This window comes from Lichenostomus cassidix, chromosome W, assembly GCF_008360975.1.
Source record: "Lichenostomus cassidix isolate B80296 chromosome W, HeHo_3.0, whole genome shotgun sequence".
Classification (NCBI taxonomy): Eukaryota; Metazoa; Chordata; class Aves; order Passeriformes; family Meliphagidae; genus Lichenostomus; species Lichenostomus cassidix.
Genome location: NC_139510.1, coordinates 1,917,624 through 1,940,471, shown reverse-complemented (window position 1 = coordinate 1,940,471; position 22,848 = coordinate 1,917,624). Strand labels below are relative to the sequence as shown.

Genomic DNA, 22,848 nt, shown 5'->3' with positions numbered 1-22,848 from the left:
TTTACACTTGCATTTTTCAGAGAAACAAAGAACAATGAAAATTACATTAAACTTTATCTTTAAAACAGGACAATATGAAATTAGATGGTTGCAGTTATGATCATAGAATCATAGAATGGTTTGGGCTGGGAGGGACCTTAAAGGTCATGTTGTTCCAACTGCCTGCATGGGCAGCGTGAGAGATGGGTGATATTTTGCTGAAGCCAAAAGGTTACTAAGTTAAATAATGAAAGGTATTGGTTGTTGTTGGGTTTGGTTTGGATTTGTTCTGGTGGGTTTGTTGGCTGTTGCTGTGAGCTGTGAGAGGGGCAGGGTTGAAGACTTGACTGAGAGGGAGGTGGGATGATGGGGGGTGACAAAAAGCAGGTGGTTGGGAGAGAATGTAAGTTCCCAAGTACCCAGCCAATGGGAAAGGGGACAGGGACTGCCCTGGCCAGGACAGGGTATAAAATGGAGCCATTTGGTTGAAGGGTGTGGGTGTGCTTGGCTCCTGGGGAGGGAGACACACACCGGACTCAGCTGACTCGTAACTAATAAACAGTTTGCTTTTGCTTCCATGACTTTGTTAGAAATGGACTAACTTTTTTGATACAATTTTAATGAGGACAATCTCCAAGACTCATCCTGGATACTTGACCTCTGACCCTGTGACGTAGGACAACAGAAGGAGGGGAAAGCGCGCCCTGCTGATTTCAGCAGCCCCAACCTGCTGCCTTGCCCCATGAGTGCTGCAGGTGAGACCCGGACAGGGGACTCTCGAAGCAAAAGAGGGAAGAGAAAAGGCAAAGGACAGAGTTCACGCCTGCCAGCCTGTAACACCTGTGCACAGGACTCAGGTAAGAAAATTTGCTGTTAAGTACTATCTGGGTGGCTGGGAGAAGCAGGACTGAGTGTGTTTGACATGCAGAATTGCCTGCGAAGAGAGTGTGAAGTCCTTCTAACTGCAGTTCTGTTATCCCGTGAGGGGTGCAGCCAGCAAAGGGATGAAGCGAGTGGTTTTTGAGAGAAAGGCGACCTGCGAGGAGTGTTAGGAAATGGGCAAGAGCTGCAGTAGGAAGGCCCAAAGGAGTGGAGAGGGAAGTAAGAGCTCCACTCCGAGCATACCTCCAAACAGTCCTTTAGGGAGGATGCTCAGGAACTGGGGACAAGAGGAGTTGGCTTGTACCCAGGGGAAGGATCAGGGAAAAATGATCCATTGTTGTATGTTGGAAAACACAGTTTTCCAGCAAAACTTGTGTTAACCAAAATAAACCTGAACAAAGCCTCAGCATACTCAGGCCTCAGTAAAAATCCTAACAAGCTGTCATGAGAAACTGACACCTGGGAACCACAGCTGTCCTTCTGATCTGTGAGAAGAATGTCATGGGAAAGAATAGGGAGTCAAAAGTGTTATGAGAAAGAATAAGGGAGTCACCAGGAGGATCCCTGAATGTGTGAGAACAAACTGCAGATACGTGTGTAACTATAATTAGTAACATCTGTAACAGTGTATAAGTTTCTCGTTTGGTGAAATAAAATGGAGCTTACTCTATATCTCACATTGAGACTGTCGTGAGTTCCCTCTTGTCGCTTTGTCAGTTGTACGTTTGAATGGACAAACAAACTTATTGGGCCAGACTTATCATACTGGCCGAGGTATGGGTCGTTGGACAAATGGATATGTCAGGCACTAAATGTTTATGTGAATATGAAAGAACCTCTTAAGATAGAAGAAAGGGATTATGCTGCATGCTGGGGAAAATACTCATCCATATTCATGACCAAGAGCTTAAGGGAGCTAAAAGGGAAGAGAAAGAGGGGGAAAATGGGATCCCATAAACCACCTACCCCCTCCCTACGTGCCTGACAGGGGACTAAATGGTTTAAATTCAGAGGCAGAAGCAGCAGAGCAGCAAGGGGATGACAATGGCAGGCCTGGTTCCCATAAAATGGCAGATTTGTGTGGTGGGGCTCATCCCCACAAGATGGCAGGCCCATGTAGTGGGGCCGGTTTTAATGACACAATAAAATCTCAAAACAGGACAGGCCAGCTGTCACAGAGGAGTAGAACTACAGAACCAGCACAATGAAAGAGGAACTGGAAAGAAGGAAATCCAAAATTTCCCCTTCCCCCTTTCAAGTACCACCTCAGATGCTAATACAAATATGCCCATGTTTCCCCTGAGGGGGGTACCTATGCATGGAGCACAAGGAGGGGTAGGGTTTGAAAATGTACCCTTGAACTGTATTGAAGGGAATTTAAAAGGGAAATAAGTAATATACTAGAGGACCCCTTGGGGCTAGCAGAACAACTGGATCAATTCCTAGGCCCAAATATTTATACCTGGGAGGAAATGCAATCTATTTTAGGAATTCTATTTACCCCAGAGGAAAGACAAATGATAAGAATCGCAGAAATTAGAATATTGGAGAGAGAAAATCCACACGATGTTCAAGGGGGGATACCTGGTGAATAAAAATTCCTCCTTTGAAGACCTAATTGGGATCAGAACACAATCGAGGGAAGGAATAATATGTCCAATTATAGAAGATTAGTGGTAAGGGAAATTAGGGAGGCAGCATCAAAAGGACAAAATTTTGAAAAGGCATTTGGAAATAAACAGCAGCAAGATGAGCCACCCTCTGTCTAGTTACAAAGGCTCAGGAAGAATGTGCAGCAGTACTCTGGAATAGATCTTGAAAGTGCTGCAGGCCGAGAATTATTAAAAGCAAATTTTGTTACCAAAGCATGGCCAGATATAAGGAAGAAATTAGGGGAAAACAGAGTGAAAAAGATTTAAGTGAATTGTTGAAGGAAGCTCAGAAAGTTTATTTTAGAAGGGATGATGAAAAACAGAAAAATAAGACCAAGTCAATGGTGGCCAATGTAGAACAAGTACTAAAACAGCAAACTGGAAATGAGGTGGGGAGAGGTAGCAGAGCCTTCAGCCTAACGTTAGGGGACCTCAGGGAAGAGGACAGCAGATGACCACCTGGCAGACAGGTCCCAAGAAAGGTTTCTATTGTGGAAAAGTGGGACATTTTCAAAGAGTGCCCAGAACTACACAGAGCGGTTAAAACCTTCCAAATGATGGAATCAGGAGCTTATGCACAAGATTAGGGGTGTCAGGGACTCTATTTTTCAGGGTCCAAAATGAAGAGCCATTTGGGGTCCGTGAAGAGCCCTTGATAAATTTTAAATTAGGACCCCAAGAAGAAGAATATGTGTTTATGATTGATTCAGGAGCTGAGAGATCAAGTTTAATTAAAACCCCCCATGGGTGTCTAAAAGGGACTGACCAAACTAGAATAATTGGGGTGAAAGGGGAGGGATTTCATGCCCCCATAGTGTAACAAGTGAAGGTTTTGGGAAATGGTAAAGAAATAACATCTAGTTTAGTAGCAATACCAGAGGCTGACACTAACCTGTTGGGAAGAGATCTACAAGTGCAATTGGGGATTGGGGTAATTCCAAAGGAAGATAGAATGGTGGTAGAACTATTTAAATTGACTATAGAAGATGAGAGGGAAATAAATCCAGTGGTGTGGGTGGCTAAAGATAATAGAGGGGGGCCAAATATCTCTCCCCTGGAAATAAAATTGAAGGAAGGGAGCCAACCCATCTGGGTGAAACAGTACCCCATATCTCTGGAAGGAAGGAGGGGATTACAGAATACAACTGAAGGGCCTTTAAAGGATGGATTATTAGAACCCTGCATGTCCCCTTGTAATACCCCTATCTTACCTGTCAGGAAACCAGGTGGGACATACAGATTTGTTCAAGATTTGAGGGAATAAATAAACTTGTACAAATATGCCACCCAGTAGTCCCTAATCTATATACTTTACTAAGCAAGATTCCCCATAATCATACGTGGATCAGTAATTGACTTGAAAGATGCATTTTGGACATGTTCAATAGCAGAAAACAGCAGAGATATATTTGCCTTTGAATGGGAAGACCCCACTACTGGGAGAAAGCAGCAGTTATGGTGGACCTCTTTACCCCAGGGATTTACAGGGTCTCCAAATTTGTTAGGGGAAATTCTAGAACAAGTGCTTGAAGAGTTTAATCTAAATCCAGAGGCAAAGTTGTTACAATATGTAGATGATCTGTTAATATCAGGGGAAGGGAAAGAAAAGGTTCAAGATGTCACAATTAGGCTATTGAACTTTTTGGGAGAAAAAGGATTGAGAGTGTCTAAGAATAAATTACAATTTGTGGAGAAGAGGTAAAATATCTTGGGCATCTGTTAAGTAAAGGGTAGAGGAGGATAACCCTGGAACGTATTTCTGGTATTGTTGCTATGTATTTTCCTAAAATCAAATGAGAAATAAGAAAATTCTTAGGTTTGCTTGGATATTGCTGCCTATGGATTGAGAATTATACCCAGCATGTAAAGTTTTTGTATGAAAAACTACAAGAGGAGAGGGAAAAAGTCAAGTGGGACAGGAATCAGGAACAGCAATTTGAAAATTTAAAAAAGAAATTAATTCAAGCACCTGCTGTAGCACTGCCCCCCTTAGAAAAACCTCTTTATCTGTATGTTAATGTGAAGGAGGGGACAGCTTATGGAATACTGACCCAAGTGTGGGGAGGGCAGAAGAGACCTGTGGCATACCTTTCAAAAATGTTAGATCCAGTATCCCAAGGATGGCCCACCTGTGTCCAAGCTATAGCTGATACTGCTTTATTAGTAGAAGAGAACACAAAATTAACTTTTGGGGGTACTTTAATTGTAGCTACTCCGCATACAGTCAGGATAATTTTAAACCAAAAATCTGGGAGGTGGCTGACTGTGGTGGTTTTGATTGGCCCAAAACATCAGCGAAGTGTTTTTAACATCTAGGAGAAATTTGGACCCCTCAGAAGCTGTTCTAGTAGGCCTAGGGAGGTGTCTGAGGGGTGGGGTGTGGCACAAAGATAGCTCCTGTGTGTCCTGAGTGCAAGTTCTGGAAGTTTTTACATCAAGTCCAGCAGAGCCAATCTCTGATGGCTCTGAAGGTGATGGACATGCTGCCGGCCAAGTTTGGGCCAATTGGAGGTGCTGGTTACGCCTCTGTGAAAACATATTTAAGAAAAAGTCAAAACAAAGCAGGCACGCACTTCTTTCACTTTGTAGTTGGAGGAGGAGGAGGTGCAGGTGAAAATATGTGAGGGAGAACAGCATGGAGGTTACCAAGGTCAGTGAAGAAGGGGGGAGAAAGAGGTGCTCCAGTGCTTCCGGCACCAGAGCTGAAACTTTCTGCTAGCCGTGGTGGAAGCTATGGGGGAGCCAGAAATTCCTCCTGTAGCCCATGGAGTCCATAAGGATGCAGAAGTACACCCACAGCTCTCTCCAGAGGAGGAGGTGGATGCCTGGAAAAGACTGTGAACCAGTGGGAGTCTCATCTAAGAGTTAAAACTGCAAAAGGCCTTGACTGAGAGAGGTAGGCCTTGCTCCTGGCATGGAAGCAGCCTGGCCTCAGCTCGGGAGAGTCTGCACAGCACCTTATGGACAAAAGACTCATGTTGCAGCAAAAATTCGGGCGGGATGTTGCTCATGAGATTGGACCCACGCCAAAGAAGTTCCTAGAGGACTGTCTCTCCTGGGAAGGACCCCTGGCTAAGTAGAGAACCTCTTTTCCTGATTGGACTGACCAGAAGACCCCTCAACCTGCCCCCTGTCTGTGTTGCTAGTTTGCAAAGAGGGAAAAGGGGGGGGGGTGAGTGCAGAGACTGCTTCTTAAGAGGGTGGGGGTGAGAGCAGAAAACTCTGAAGAGAGAGAGAAACAAGTAGAGATAAAGAGTGTTTGTAGTAGAAGAATTGTGGTGATGAGTAAATTTGAGAATCTGCTCTGTGGACTGAAAAGAGACCCCACACCCTGCCCCCCCCACCTGGCTTGTGGATTGTAGAGGAGGAAAGGGGGTGAATACTATAAGTTCGTAAGAGGGAGGGGGGAGTGAACAAAATAATGTATGAAAAGTATATTTTTGCCTTGCATTTATCCTCCAATTCTGTTAGGTAATTAAACACTTTTTGCAACTTTAAGCTTGAAGCCTGTTTGCCCTTTTCGTGCATCCTCCTGGCAAGGTCCTGTCTCAAACCCATGAAATTGACACATTCTAGAATTTTAAAATATGAAACTATTTTAGTGGAGAAGGAGGATTTGACATTAATCACAGATAAAAGTTTAAACCCCTCTCAATTTCTATATGGAAAGGCAGGAGTAAAAATCTCTGCACATAACTGCATGGACATCATTGAATATCAAACAAAGGTTAGAGATCTGCAAGAAACTCCCTTAGTTGAAAGAAATAGAATCTTTATTGATGGATCATCTCAGTTTATAAATGGGAAATGCTATAATGGTTATGCTATTGTGGATGGTGAGCAAAGCAGTTTGCTAGAAAAAGGAAGGTTTCCTAATAACTGGTCAGCTCAGACATGTGAATTATATGTCTCAAAGCGAGCCCTGGAACTACTTAGAGGAAAAAGGGGAACTATATATACAGATTCTAAATATGCTTTTGGGGTAATACATACCTTTGGAAAAATATGGAAGGAATGTTGCTGAGAAACGGAGGCTTGACAATCCAATATGAATTTACCACAAGCTTCAGTTTATTGATTTACAGCATACATTTTTATAGTGTAGTTAACTAAATCATGCATATTCTGTAATCATACAATACTATTGGTTATATACTTCCACGCCCTAAGTTTGGCTACTTGCCTTAACATGTATCTATGTTTACCTATAGTGCCTGATTTCTGCATATTTGCTACCAATTAAGGCATTCTAGACAGCCCCCACGACTTCTATGTTGCAGAAAGTCGTGGTGACCTTAGATCGCTGATTGGACGAAGGTATCTAATTAATAGTTGGCTGAATATGGCTATTGTTAAAAAGCGGCTTGTTAAGAAGCAATCTATCTACATCTGCGTGTCCCTTCTCTAGAAGCCAGCTTTCCACAATTCCCCTGTTTTCTTTACGCGTTTGTGCGAGCCAAAGCTGATTCACTGTCTGTGATAATGATTTTTTCAAACATTGCAAAGCACAAGGTAGAATAACAGCTATGCCAACAAGGACAAGTAAAATCACTAATCCTACTTGCAATATATAGCGAAGCCATCCTGTTAGACCCCAGTCGCCCCATGGAATTCCGAATAGGCCATCGTCCTTTTGCACTGTTATCTTTGCTGTATGCTCCTTAAGCCATTGAAGTTGTTTATGTATTGACTCACCATGATTGCTAAGGTTGAAACAGCACATACCATCAAATTCATCACAGCCGTGCCCCTGAGCAAGCAGCAGAAAATCTATGGCAGCGCGGTTCTGCAGTATGGAATGCCTTAAGCTATCCATGTCTGCGGATAGCTTCTCTATTATTTCTGTAGTAACTTTTGACTGCTTGCTTACCCAGCAGGCCAATCTCCCTATGGTTTTTAATGCATGTGCAGTGCCCACGTGTGGTAAAAGGGAAGCAAAAACCCGAGACGGTTTATTCCATAGGCCTACTTCATCATTGCAGTTTGCATCCAAAGTAAGACTGCGTCTCTTTCTGGACCGCATTAAATTGGCTGCAGTGGTTTTATTCATGGCAAGTAAAGTGAGTTTGCCCAAATAACATGGTCCCCCATAAGCACCTTTCGGAACTCCCTGCCATGCACGGTCTCCACAAATGAGAAATACACCTGATGGAAGGGCAAGGGCACTTTCATTGGCCCAAATTTGTATATAACCATTGCCCCGGCCATAACTTCCATGTGGACCACATTGGGCAGAGATGTTAGCATATTCTGCCGTATGGGGAGTCAACCAGGTGCTGTTAGGAATCACTATGGGGCTACCAAAAGTTATGCAGCCTGTTTCATTGCCACTTGCATTAAGAGCTCGGCTCCCCAAGAGATCCAACTCCTGAGGATCCCATGGCAATGAGGTATTAAGACCCGACAACAAGAGAGCAGTACAATGGCTAACATTGGCAGCTCGTGAGCAGTTGTTAGTTGAAAACCGTGCAAAGCTAGTATTATCAAAGCCTGGGATACCAAGTAAGCATGTGCGAAAAGGGTCAGTGGCTGATGCAAGCGCAAGGCAAAAAGCACTAGTACGTGTTTGATTTGCCCAGGTGACCCACAAATTTTTCCTGGGCTCAATTGAATGGAGGGGATTATTGGCGTTTGCATCGGTAGCATCTGCCAGAACAACCCCTAACATGCACAGTATGTACAGGAGCAAAACGCCTTTTAGTGTGTTCCCATTCATGTTCTCTGATAACCCAATACTTTGGGATCCTTTCCAAAGCCCAATCAGTGCACACTGCTCTCAAAATTTGAGACCCAGAATTTGATGTTGCCCAATTTACTGCATCTTGGGCCTCCCAACGTAACCAGGCTATAACTTTTTGCTCTTCAGATTCAAATAATTGCAAACCTTGCCAATCAGGCAGCCCTGTAAATGCGGCTAAAGCTTGTTGCAGCCTGTTATGTGCAAAGTCAATTTGAGTTATGCGTGTATTAATGCAAGCCAAACAACAAGTATTATACACTTCTTGATGGACCCACCACCGTTTCTTACAAATACCACACTTAATAAGTAACCCTGCCTGACACCACAGATTAGCACAATTTCTACAAGGGTATCTATTCAGGTAAGGGGGTACAGAGCCTAATCTATTTATAATATCTCTTAATTCTAATAAAGTCTGCCAACGCTCGACTGGAACCCCAGCTCGCCGCAAGATAGGATCAAGAGCACAATGCAGAAGCCGAATCAGTCGTGGTGTTTCATCGATCGGCGGTATCGGGGGCACCTGTAGCCGTGCCAGGTTGATCAAGTGCAGGCTTCACCCAGCGGCTAGGAACCCAAAGGGGGCCTGTGGAGGAAGATACACAAAAATAACCTCTGCCAGAATATATGACCTCTACTGGACCCTCCCAGATGCCTGTTTTGGGGTCCTTATATAGGACCTTCATGCGTGGTACCGGTGGCTGTGCCACTCCCTTGTGATGAATTAAGATAGGTGGTAAATCCTGATCTCCAAATATACACAGATGATTTAGTACAAACAGGGTTTTAGAAAGCCTTTCTCTACTATCTGAGACCTCCTTATGTTTTGCCAGGTAACCCTTTATTGTTGCATTTGCTCGTTCTACCATTGCCTGCCCCGTTGGGGAGTGAGGAATTCCTGTAGTATGTTTTATATCCCAAAGTTGCATGTATTTTTTCACCAAGGCACTACAATAAGCTGGTCCATTGTCTGTTTTGATAGCTTTGGGTTTGCCCAATACGGCAAAGCAACTAGTAAGGTGCCTTATAACATCCCGGCCTCTTTCACCAGGCTGTAATGTTGCCCATATCATGTGGCTGTATGTGTCAATGCAAACATGGACATATTTTAATCTACCAAATTCAGGGAAATGTGTTACATCCATCTGCCATAACTCATTAGCTTGTAACCCCTTGGGGTTCACTCCCATACCCAAACCAACACCCTGGTTATGAAAACTACAAATAGGGCAGGCCCGCACTATGGCCCTGGCTTCTGCCAGTGGAATTCCAAAACCCTTATGGAGACCCCTTGCATTTTGATGAAAGTTCATATGTGCGTGGCGGGCCCTCTCAAAGGAAGATACTGGAGCTTCCGCCACCGCTACCAATCGGTCCGCTCTGGCATTGCCTTCTCCAAGGCCCTCTGACCACTGATGACTTCTTATATGCAACACGGCATATGGGTCAGTCCTTTGGCCAATGGTGCGTTTAAGCACCATCAATAGTTCCGCAAGTCGGCATTTTTGTACATCCTTAACCATTGCTTCCTCAATTCTGTTAGCAATGTCTGCGACATAGAGAGAATCTGTGACGATGTTAACAGGTTGGTCTATCCAGTTGGTAAAGACCCAGACCACTGCTGATAGTTCCAAGGTTTGTAAAGAGTCCTCCGATGTTGCAGGAATAATTTTGTGTTGCCATTGCTTCTCCTCCATCCACGTCGCAGCAGCTTTACGGGACCGTTTGCCAGCATCTGTATAGACAGTCACTGCTCCTGAAAGCGGAGAGGATGACCGCAATGGCTTTATTAGCCATCGGTGATTAGACATCCATGCCAGCGTAGAAGGCTGGAGAGGTCGGATACTGATGAGGGTTCCCTCTTCCAGCAACGCTGCCTGAAGATCCATAGAATTTTGTAAGTACCAGTTCAGGTCATCCAGCTTCAGTGGTACTTGTATTTCCCCTGGCGATGTTCCTTGGATCTCCCTTATCCTTTGGCGGCCACGTTTGATAAGATTTGCCATTGTAATTATGTTTTCCTGAATTGTTTTTCGTGGTTGAAGGGGTGGTGCTAACCATTCCAGCACCAAAACATTATAATCCTCATTTGTGGTTGGGGTATTTTCCCCCATTTTCTTTTTATGCTGAGTGATGGCACCCAAAAGGTATTGAGGGCCAGTTAGCACAGTGATATTTAGTGGCACATCAAGTAGACGACGCGATGTATGATTTTGTACAACACGTTCTGAGATAGTCTGGATCGCCGCCTGCTGTGCTGTAGAGAGGATGACTTTTGTAGCTGGCTCAGTGCCTTTCAGTAGAGGCCGCAGGACATTTAACAGTTCATTAGGAATACCAATGACAGGACGAAGCCATTGTAAGTCACCCATCAGTTTCTGAGCATCATGTAGGGTTCGGATGTTTGTGTGAATCTGCAGTTTTTGAGGACGAACCTGATGGTCTGTTATAGTCCATCCCAAATATCGCCATGGTGATGTGTTCTGTACCTTTTCAGGGGCGATTGTAAGGCCCTGAGCACACAAGTGATTAGTCAGGGTATGTAACTGATCTGCGGTAAAAGGTGCGCTCTGTGCCAGTAATATATCATCCATGTAGTGATAGATGATTACTTCTGGCCAGGCCGTCCGAAGAGGCCTGAGAGCAGCATCCACATAGAGTTGACAAAGTGTCGGTGAGTTCCGCATTCCCTGTGGTAATACAGTCCATTCAAAACATTGTGCAGGTGCCTCACGGTTAATTGAGGGCAGCGTAAAAGCAAAACGCTGCATGTCATCTGGATGTAGTCCAATGGTGAAAAAACAGTCTTTTAAGTCCACAACAAGTAGAAACCATTCATCTGGTAGCATGCTGGGATTGTATGGTGACGAAAGAGGGAGACAAATTATGTTTTGCTCTGTCAAGTTGGCTAGAGTAACCCACAAATTTGTTTTGTGCTGCACTGGAATCTATGCTACAACAACAGAGATTAGGCAAGCTAAGGTTGATGAATTCACATAATGACCTTAACAACACATCTAGAATCATCAGTACAGTAACAATAACTGTTCTAAAAAGCGAAATTACATTTTTCTATACATAAAATTTTAGCATAAGTATTGCATTGTCTAATTGCTTGAGGGGTTATACTCCCCCCGTTTTGTTTTTGGCAAGATGTGTTTCTTTCCATAAAAAGATGAAAATGACACAAAGGTGTAACAATACATGGAATGAAACAATAAGCTTATTTAAGAAAATACATCCTCAATTGTTTAACTACTCTGCTATCTCCCAGGGACTGCAATTGCTGGGAACCTCATTCCACAGGCAGGGCTTGGAGAACCTTTCCCGGGCAAGGATTCCAAGTTTACCTGGAAGAGGGCTCAGCTTTCACAAGTCCAAATCAGCGAGTCAAGGTGACTCGATCACATTTTTGGTGCAGAAACACCTGGGTTTGGTGGCATACTTCCCAACCAGTCAGGACTAAGGCTTGGCCAGAGCCCCAGGCCTTAACTGGGAGGGTTTTCTTGGAGCATCTTATAAACAAGCTTTGATTAATACCAATAAGGAGAGTGTTTTATCATGTTACCACCCTGGTAGATAATCATATAAGGTGAGGTGAAACACTTGAAAACAGTGGACCCTATCATCTGACCTTAACCAAGGAAGATGAAACTGCAAGGCTTTTGTGAACAACAACATAAACTAACAATTTTAAAACTTAAAATAAAGCTTGATCTTAATAAATTTGATTTAAAACTAGCAAATAGGACTTAACTATAATGGAATTCAAAGTTGATATCACTTTAACAACTTAACTCTAACAGAATTTAAAACTTATTAAAATTTACATCTAATAATACTTAATTTTAACAGAATTTATACTTAACTAAAGACATTTAACAGGAAATTTAACTATTCAGTAGAACTTTGCTCTTAGGTTTCATTCACACATCAAAACTCTCAAAATCAAAAACCACACTCTCAGCAGTTACAGGTTTCATCTACACATTAAAACACTCAAAAGCAAACAACACTTTCAGCAGGCCTGCAATATTCACACATACACACAACCCTATCTGAAGCAACACTTAAGAGGCTTAACTATAATTGAATTCAAACTTAATAGGATTTAAAATTAATGGAACTTAAAACAACAAATATTGAGTAACAGTTGAACTTGGTGTTAATTGAATTTAAGCTTAATGAAATGTCAAATAACAGACAACATAATATACCTGTAATAAAATCTAAATTCATTTCACTTTAATAGTGTTTGAATTTAACAAAATTTAAAATTTAATATAATTTGTAGTGCTTTTATTCTCTTGACTCTGCTTAGCTTTTGTCTTAGGTAAGCTTATCAAGGTGTTACTTGAGCTTAATTTTAATGGCACTCAGCAGGTAGCCCAAATTATCCAGTATAGTTTCACTTATAGGCCTGGTCCACAAATTTAAAAATGCTTTAGAAGCCAAACGACATTTATAGTATGTTTGTCACAGCACTGTCACACCCACACACACAGACACACACACACACATAAACACTGCCCCAAACAACACTTATAAATAAAAATATTTCTTTAAATTTAGTGTGGTAGTTACTTTGTGACGTAGTTTTGGATGTTTCTGCAAATAACTTACATGGGGTAAAGCTTAGGGTGAGTTTTACACAGTTAATTGCATTTAATAATTTTTGTAAATCATTTGATGTTTTGATATAAGGATTTAAGGGTAATGGCTCTAGCTTTATATTTTGTTTAGTTAATATTCACTTTATTTTAAAAAGGGTTTACTGAATTTGTTTAAAACACTGAGTTGGTTTAAAAGCTAAGATATTATGCACCTAATGATGAATGATGCTTTGAGGAAATAGTTCAAAAATTAACTTTGTTAAAATATACTTAGGATAAACACTTTTAAAATTGCTTTAGCAAGGAATTTTAGCTTTTCTTTAAGGTTTTAGTAACTAAGGTTCATCAGGACAATTATGTTGTTACAATGGTTTCTCATTAGTAAAAGCTGGAAACAAGTTTAAATCATAACTTAGTTGCACCAATTAACAGGGTACTTTAAAATACAGTTAAGAATTGATTTTTGGAGCTTTGAAAAGAATCTTCCGTGGCACAGCTAGTGTTTGCTTGCATCATTCGCAGCGGGGCAGTCCCAGTCTCGGTGTTAGTGATGGTTTCAGTGAGCAGGAGGCGGTGAAAGGGGCGTGGACAGCCAGCGGCACCGCCCATCGGGGTGCCTTCTGCGACTTCCGCCTTCTGCTTCAGTTGACAGGAAACCGAGGTTGGAGTAACTTCCGTTTCGCTCTCGGGTTGCAGAGTTTGCATGGCGCGCGGCGGGGCTGTTCCTGGGCGGCGCGGCTGCTCTGAGCTTTCGCTGCTATTACGGTGCGTTTCGGCTTTGCGGGTGGTGGCTCTGATCTGGCAGAAACTGTTGTTCTTTTTCCGCGGTTTGTTTGTGCGGCAATGCAGCGATAGAGGGCTACGATTCTCCCTGCCCCTGGTGGGGGGGGGGGCCGCGGCTGACGGAGTTTTTTGCATGTTAAAAACAGTTTTTTACTGCCACATCGATAACACCGGGGTGATTTCTGGCTACTTTGGCTTCTTTCCCGCGATATTTGAGCTCTCTCCAGCATCGCACCCAGTTGTTCTGGCAAAAATTCAACGCTGACTCTCTCACACAAAGCAGCTAAGATGTTCCTCGCTGCAAAGCTGCCAAGCTCCACGATACACCGAGACAGGAATAGGTCCCTCATGCAATCGAGTAACTTTGTATTCTCGGCTCCCGGCAGCGGCACGGCGCGCCCTTCCCCCGCCGGCGCTGGCAGCGAGGGAGAGCTACACTTCCCCCTCCCTCCTGGCGGGGGGGGCTTCCCCGGCTGCTGCGCCGCGGCTGCTTGCATGTTAAAAGCAGCACGGCAACTCTCAAGTTTCTTTCTGCTCTCTGTAACCGCAATTTTCTGTGCCACCCTTGCCAGTTCCAGCTCTGCAGGATGTTGTAAGCAAGCTAGGACTTTACTCCATGGTTTGCCAAGCTTTTTCCCCAGTTTCTCATCATCACACATAGCGTCTCTCACTTTATCTCCTACTTTCTGCCATTCATCATGGTCAAAAATGCTGTTAGGGTCAATAAAACAACCTTTAGCCAACCCCCATGCTGTCAACGCCATTAAATCACTCTTTATATCCTTACCCTTAATCTCCCGCTTTTCTAAAAAGCAATAAAACAGGTCAAAAGTGGCTTGCCTCTCCATTCCGATGTACGGAACTGCGCACTCACATTCACCCTCTGAGGTTTTCGGCCACTTTTCCTGTCTGGTGAGAGATTTTCACCTCACAAGTCCGGCAGTGTCTGGATCCCGTCTGATAACGGTCGTCCTGTGCGTGCGCCCCACTGCTTTGACCCTCCGGGGTGATCGGAGCCAGGTGCCTTCTCAGCCGTGGCTACATCGTCTCCCAGATGGATCCAGCCAAAAGGGGTGCGAGACCCTTGGACGTCAGGGTCACCATTATGCTGAGGAACGGAGGCTTGACAATCCAATATGAATTTACCACAAGCTTCAGTTTATTGATTTACAGCATACAGTTTTATAGTGTAGTTAACTAAATCATGCATATTCTGTAATCATACAATACTATTGGTTATATACTTCCACGCCCTAAGTTTGGCTACTTGCCTTAACATGTATCTATGTTTACCTATAGTGCCTGATTTCTGCATATTTGCTACCAATTAACGCATTCTAGACGGCCCCCACGACTTCTATGTTGAAGGAAAGTCATGGTGACCTAGATCGCTGATTGGACGCAGGTCTCTAATTAATAGTTGGCTGAATATGGCTATTGTTAAGAAGCGGCTTGTTAAGAAGCAATCTATCTACATCTGCGTGTCCCTTCTCTAGAAGCCAGCTTTCCACAGAATGTGGGCTAATTTCTTCCAGAGGGAAGGAGTCAGTGCATGAACAACTGGTCTCAGAAGTCCTAGAAACTCTGGGATTACCTGAAGAGATTGCAGTGGTCCATATAATGGGACACCAGAAAGGAGGAACTTTAGAAATAAAGGGGAACCATCTAGCTGACAGACTAGCTAAAGAGGCTGCAGGGGAGGGGGAAACAAAGATGCTAGCACTAGTGCCTGGTGGAAAGGCAGAGGAGGTAAAACTCCCAGTGTTTACAAAGGAAGAAGAGGAACAGTTACAAAAATTGGGAGGTGAAAAAGATCAGGAAGGCAAATGGCTTTGACCAGATGGGAGACTAATAGTGAATAAAGTAATTGCTAGAGAAATTTTAATTAGACTACATCAGGAAACACACTGGGGAACTCACGCTTTATGTGATCAGTTTCTAAGAACATGTGATTGTATGGGAATCTACACAATAGCTAAACAAGTGACAGAATTATGTGTAATCTGTCAAAGAGTAAATAGAAAAGTAATGAGAAAACACCCTAGTGGGGGAAGAGCCCAAGCCCTAAGATCCTTCCAAAATATACAAATAGATTAGACTGAATTCCCCAAAATGCAGCAATGGAAATATCTTATTGTAATAGCTGGTCACCTCTCCCACTGGATAGAAGCCTTTCCTACCTCAAACGCAACTACCTCACATGTGGCCAAGATCCTATTAGAACAAATCATCCCCAGATGTGGAATAATGGAAAGGATAGACTCAGATAAGGGGACACACTTTACTTCAAAGATTTTACATTCTGTATGTGTAGCATTAGATATAAATTGGAAATTTCATACCCTGTGGCACCCTCAAAGCTCTGGACGTGTGGCGAGAATGAATGCTATTCTTAAGAACCATATTACCAAATTAATGATTGAAACGAGATTATCATGGATTAAATGTTTATCTCTAGCAGTATTACAGATTAGAACTGCTCCAAGAAAGGATATAGGAGTTTCTCCCTATGAAATGTTATTTAGGCTACCTTATCTGGGAAGGGAGGAGGGGTTGCCATTTGCTGAAACTAATTATTTATATTAAAAAAATTATTTTCAGGTGATTGCACTTTCTCTCACAGATCTTAGAAGAAAAGGGTTGTTACCCCAAACATCACCTCTAGACTTCCCTATACACCAGGTAAAATCAGGAGATTGGGTTCTATTAAAATCTTGGGAAGATGATACCTTAACACCAGCATGGGAAGGCCCATTTCAGGTACCCTTAACAACTGAAACAGCTATCAGGACTGCAGAAAAGGGGTGGTCTCATGCCTCTCAAGTTAAGGGACCAGTGGAAGCTCCTCTCCAAACTTGGACAGTGGTACAAGGAAGTGACCCTCTAAAGCATGCTATTCTGGTAAGCCTGCAGAATGTCAGCAAGGAATGCAGATTTATTGGATTGCACAGAACCTAGGAAGCGGGTATGGATATCAGAGAGGGTGGCACTGCCCTGGAGAGCCTCGGGTGTGCTTTCACAAGGAGGGACAAAAGGGACAAGGAAATCCAGCAACCTCCTCTCAGGGAGTGGCCAAAAAGTATGATTTGAATCAGCAGGAAGAAGACCAGCCAAAATCCACATTCCCACAAATTATCCCCAGGTAACCCCAAGCCAGCATCCCCAAAGAACTTCTCACCACATGAGGAGTTACGAAAAGAACTAGAAAAAGAGCTAGATCTCCCGTTGGCGGGGAAAAATCTGTTTGTGGACCCAGCTGAAAAGATAGCTAAAGAACTGGGAATCTCTAACTGCTGGGTGTGTGGGGGAGCTCTAATGAGTGAGGAGTGGCCATGGAGAGGAACTGGGTTAGATCCTTTCCAGATAATTAAATGTAATTACTCTTTTATTTCTAAGGAATAGGAAAGACCTGGTGGGTGGATTCTAACATCTGAAATTGTGGGGAATGAATGCTTAAGGAGAGTAGGGGACCAATTTATTCCATTTGTGGGAGAAACTCTCTGTCAAAGAGTTTATACTTACAATTCAACATCTGGTATTACTACTTGGTGGCCTAAGGAACCCTCTTGGTATTGGTTTAAAAGGAAAGGGAATAATTGTAGTACTACGACTGAAACAGGAATGTTTAACTGTTCTGGGAAGAATACCTTCCAAGGAATACCTGAACTGCTCAAATTTTGGGAAAAATTATTTAACTCCTCTAAACATTGGTGCAAAGCTCCTGATGGACTATCTTGAATTGGTGGGCGGAAAGCCTCCTCTAAGCTTCCTTCACTGTGGAAAGGGAGCTGCACATTAAGAATTATAGAGCCTGGATTTTTCTTGCTAACATTAGAAAAGGCAAATAAATTGGGAGTTCCATTATTCAAAGATTTAAAACGAGAGAAAATGAATATTCAGATAGGAGGATTCCAGTGTCGTGGGTTTGAGACAGGACTCTTGCTAGGAGGACGCACGAAAAAGGGCAAACAGGCTTCAAGCTTAAGGTTGTAAAAGGTGATTTAATTACCTAACAGAATTGGAGGATAAATGTAAGGCAAAAATAAACTTTTCATACATCATTTTGTTCACTCCCCCCTCCCTCTTACGAACCTATAGTATTCACCCCCTTTCCTCCTTTACAATCCACAAGCCAGGTGGGGGGGGGCAGGGTGTGGGGTCTCTTTTTAGTTTACAGAGCAGATTTTTAAATTTATTCATCACTAGAATTCTTCTACTACAAATACTCTTTATCTCTACTTGTTTCTCTCCCTCTCTCCAGACAGTTTTCTGCTCTCACCCCCACCCTCTTAAGAAGCAGTCTCTGCACTCACCCCCCCCCCTTCCCTCTTTCCAAACCAGCAACACAGACAGGGGGCAGGTTGAGGGGTCCTCTGGTCAGTCTAACTAGGAAAAGAGGTTCTCTACTTAGCCAGGGGTCCTTCCCACGAGAGACAGTCCTCTGAGAACTTCTTTGGCGTGGGTCCAATCTCACGAGCAACATCCCGCCCGAAATTCTGCTGCAACATGAGTTTTTTTGTTCATAGGGTGCTGTGCAGACTCTCCCAAGCTGAGGCCAGACTGCTTCTATCTTAGGAGCAAGGCCTTTCTCTCTCTTGCAAGGCCTTTGCAGTTTTAACTCTTAAATAAGACTCCCACTGGTTCACAGTCTTTTTCAGGCATCCACCTGCCCTTCTGGCGTGGGCTGTGGGCAGAACTTCTGCACTCCTGTGGACTCCATGGGCTGCAGGGGGACCTCCTGCCCCCCCATGGCTTTCACTGTGGCTTGCAGAGGGTTTTCAGCTTCACCACTGGAGCACCTCCTCCCCCACCTTCTTCATTGACCTTGGCACTCTCCATGCTGTTCTCCCTCTACATATTTTCACCTCCACCTCCTCCTCCTCCAACTACAAAGAAGTGAAAGAAGTGCATACCTGCTTTGTTTTGATTTCTTCTTAAATATGTTTTTACAGAGGCGTAACCAGCACCTCCAATTGGCCCAAACTTGGCCAGCAGCATGTCCATCACCTTCAGAGCCATCAGAGATTGGCTCTGCTGGACTTGATGTAAAAACTTCCAGAACTTGCACTCAGGACACACAGGAGCCATCTTTGTGCCACACCCCACCCCTCAGACACCTCCCTAGGCCTACTAGAACAGCTTCTGAGGGGTCCAAATTTCTCCTAGATGTTAAAAACACTTCACTGATGTTTTGGGCCAATCAAAACTACCACACCCAGAAATGGGGGGAAGATGTGTGGCCAGCAGAAAGAATCATAGAGACATATGGACCTGCAGCCTGGGCTCAGGATGGTAGCTGGGTGTCCCATCCCACTGTAAAAAGAGGGAGTCAGGAAGGATTCTTTTTAATAGATTTCTTGGACAAAAAAGAAGAGTAAGTGTTCCTACCAAAGGGGGACAGAAAAAGGAGTGAAGAGGGAAAAAGAGAGTCAGAGAAAGAATACCGGACAGATGGTTACCGCTTTACCCCGGGCGCCCCGTCGACGAGGGTTTGGCAGATGAACGTGTGCGCCGCGAGGACTCTGCGTGGCTCCCGTGGCGGCTGGGCGCGATTTCCAAACAGCAGCAGCTGCGTGTCCCTGCCGTGGGCGAAGAACAGCAACAGGACTCGAGGAGCGGCTGCATGCAGTCAGGGTCGGAGCACCGGGCTGGGTGCAGGCAGGGTGCAGGCAGCGGCGGTGGCTCGGTAGGGGAAGCAGAGAGCACGAGGTTGTCGTGGCAAGGGAGCTGCCTTGGGAAAGCAGCGAAGCAGAGCAGGACACGGGAAAGCAGCGAAGCAGAGCAGGACACGGGCAGGAAACCAGGGAAGGAGTGGGATTGCAGGGAGAAAAATGAGAAAGGGGAGAGGGGGCAGAGCTGACCCTCCAGGCAAGCCCTCGCTCCCTCCGAGAAACCCAAAGAAAATGGCCGCCGGGCTGTGCCGCAGCCAACTGCCTTTATGTGCTTGGCCCTCCTACAGCGTGACTTCCACCCCAGCCCCATCACATTTTCCCGGGCATCCGGGAATCTGCCCCGCCAGCAAGGGGGGCGGTGCTTGCAGAACAGCAGTGGAAGCTTTCTGTCTCCTGATTGGCTGCCAGGCGAAGCCTCTCGGGGGACAGAGCTCCCCACACGTATGCAGACCCTAAGGTTATTGTTCACCTCATGTATAACGTATGTTGAGGCATAAACAAAAATCGGATTGGTCTCTCACACTGGGGTTATAGAACACCAATTTATATATTAAATCGAATTATTAGGTTGCAAGCAGAAGTTGAACTTGTCTCTAATCATGCAGTTGATTAGAGCCAGACAGCAAAGCCAGATGAGAGCAGCTATATACCAAAATCTCTTAGCCCTGGATTATTTGCTTGGTGAGGAAAGGTGGAGTGTGTGGAAAATTTAATACATCAGACTGCTGCCTATAGATCAATGATAATGGAGAGGCAGTGTCGGACATAGCTTTGGACATCAGAGAAGTTACCCATGTACCAGTACAAAAATGGAACTCAATGCTAGACTCTGAATGGTGGGACAACTTATTCGGAATGGCCTGGTGGAAGAAGGTAGGGTGTGCAATTTCAGGATTATTATTTTTACCTTGTTTTATCCCATGTTTCATTAGATTAATTAATAGTGTAATAGAAGGAATGCAGATAACAAGTGTGCCAGTCAATCCTAGTGCAACAATCATTTACCAAGGAACAGGAACTCAAAGGATTATGATCCTGAGGAAAAGAGATAGAAAAAGGGAGAAACAAGAGGGGGAGATAGATACAACTTATTTTACACAAGTTGGAGGAGATCTATGAAGAGCAACATGAACTGACAGCTCAGGAACATTTCAAATGGACTGAATGAAAAAAAAATATCTTACTGATAACTACTTTGCAAAAGAGGTCAGTTTATGCTGCCCAGACAAGGTAATTGAATCAAGGGCTTCAGCAAAAAGGGATAATAAAAGGAAAGGGTGGATTGTGAGAGATGGGTGGTATTTTGCTGAAGCCAAAAGGTTACTAAGTTAAATAATGAAAGGCATTGATTGTTGTTGGGTTTAGTTTGGATTTGTTCTGGTGGGTTTGTTGGCTGTTGCTGGGAGAGGGGCAGGGTTGAAGACTTGACTGAGAGGGAGGTGGGATGATGGGGGGTGACAAAAAGCAGGCGGTTGGGAGAGAATGTAAGTTCCCAAGTACCCAGCCAATGGGAAAGGGGACAGGGACTGCCCTGGCCAGGACAGGGTATAAAATGGAGCCATTTGGTTGAAGGGTGAGGGTGTACTCGGCTCTCGAGGAGGGAGACAGATATTGGACTCAGCTGACTCGTAACTAATAAACAGTTTGGTTTTGCTTCCATGACTTTGTCCTCACTAAAATGTTATACAAAAAGTTAGTTCATTTCTAACAGACAGGGACACCTTTCACCAGACCAGGTTGCTCAAAGCCCCATCCAGCTTGGTCTTGAACACTTCCTAGGATGGGGCATCCACAACTTCTCTGAGCAGCCTCTTCCAGTGCCTCATCATCCTCATAAGTAAAGAATTTCTTCCGAATACCAAATCTAGACTTTTCTCTTTCAGTTTGAAGACGTCCCTTCTCCTGTCACGCTCTTCTAAATAGTCTCTCTCCATGCTTTTCTCTTGTCAAAAAATATTTCATAAAAACCTTGAGTTTCATAAAAGACAGATGCCTCTTTTTAGTGTTTTCCTAAAAACACTGCCCTAGTTTACTGCTTTCTTGGTTTTATTACTCCTAAGCAAGGGTTGATGTCATGCCAAGTGTTACAAGACCTTGAGGAAAAGGATTAGATTACTGCAAGTAGGTAAAAGCTGGCTATGTGCTTGGCACATGGATCCTGCTACTACGAAAAATGGATTTTTTCTGTAACCCTTAAAAACAGTATGAAAATATATATATATATTTAGCAGTACTAAACTAGTAAAGAATAGCACATTAATAATCCAAATGACAGGACACTTTTTTTTCCCAGATGAAAAGTCTGTTCCACCGGCATCTTAAACTCTGGTTTAGTTTGTGTGGTTGGCACTGTTTCTATCAATTTCTTCGAGTGAAATTATGTTTCTTTACAACAGCTGGCATGTGAATGCAAGCATATTTGTAGTTGGCTTTGATTTGCCATATCGCTAAAATTTACTGAAACAGGTCAGAAAGATAGAGACCAGATCAGGGGAATAAACAGTGAAGGAGATAAAAGGAGTGAAAGGTTGGAGAAGCACAAAAGAAAGAAACAACAAAACCCACCAGGTCAGAAAAAGAAAGTAGATACCTGTATGAAAGGAAAACAGTTGCAAATGTTGGAAAAGTTTAAAAGGAAGATGAGAGAGAGTAGAAAATCTAACTTAATTTTTAACTTTAGCTAAAATATTAAGGTGTGGTAAAGTGAAAAATGGGTCCTCATCCCCCAACAACCAAAGAAACTTCAAAGATTATTTGGCAAGAGACAGAAAGCAGGTCAGGGAATGTGGGTCTGATGGGATCTAGGACGGTTTTGTATTTATTTTGAAGAAAGTTATGCTTCTCTGAAAAAAAAAGAAAAAAAAGAAAAACCCTCCAAGTCCTGCAGTCATCTTTTAGTTGACTTTGATGGGTTTTGGATCAATGTTAATTATAGAAGACATTTAGAGTCAGGTTCAAAGAAGTGTTAAACACAAGGTGTTATTAGCACTAGTTTCATTGTGCCTCAAACACAGCTGAGCAGCTTCCTTACTACAGTGTTATTCCCCCTTATCCCCCCACAATCCACTGTATTTCAATAGGAAAGCAAGTTATGACTAATGGTCATAAGATAGCAAATAAAACAGGGATGCTTGATATCAGTGAGTGATTCGGGAATCTTGATTTATCACCACGCTAATCTACTGTTGCAGCAGCATAACTACAACTAAAAAATGAAAGCTGTCCATTTTTCCTCTATGTTCTACATCTCTTCCATTAATACTCCTGATTCCAAATAGGGGTCAAGAATGTTTCTGCTCAACATTCATGCAAAAGCATGAGGAATTCATAGCCAGGGACAGTTCAGTCCAAACCTTGGTGCAGCACAACATACACAGCTGGCTCCTCAAGTTCTACCTCTGGGTCATTAAAAAAAAAAAAAAAAAGCAGCAAACAGAAGATTGCAAAAAATAGTTGCTCCAGAGGGTTTTTAAGGTGGAAAAGGAAATCTCCAGCTGTTCCATTAAAAAGTAAATTAGTACTTTGCA

The 22,848-nt window shown here is 43.5% G+C and overlaps 1 protein-coding gene and 2 long non-coding RNA genes across 3 annotated transcripts in view; all 3 read right to left on the bottom strand.

The window, feature by feature from the left end:
• Positions 1–19,387, bottom strand: part of LOC146425302 (uncharacterized) — a 137,080-nt gene extending 117,693 nt beyond the window's left edge. Inside the window, exons 1-2 of the long non-coding RNA XR_014846540.1 lie at positions 19,109–19,387; positions 18,921–18,962 (exon numbers count right to left, since the gene is read on the bottom strand). This is a non-coding gene — a long non-coding RNA (uncharacterized LOC146425302). The remainder of the gene's footprint in view (positions 1–18,920; positions 18,963–19,108) is intronic.
• LOC146425296 (uncharacterized) overlaps positions 1–22,848 on the bottom strand; it is a 474,460-nt gene that overhangs the window by 326,864 nt on the left and 124,748 nt on the right. The window lies entirely within an intron of this gene.
• Positions 6,835–14,497, bottom strand: LOC146425303 (syncytin-A-like). Its single transcript, XM_085041424.1, has 2 exons — positions 14,437–14,497; positions 6,835–7,763 (listed from the first exon to the last, which is right to left on the bottom strand). The coding sequence occupies exons 1-2, from the start codon at positions 14,495–14,497 to the stop codon at positions 6,835–6,837; spliced, it is 990 nt and encodes a 329-aa protein (XP_084897550.1).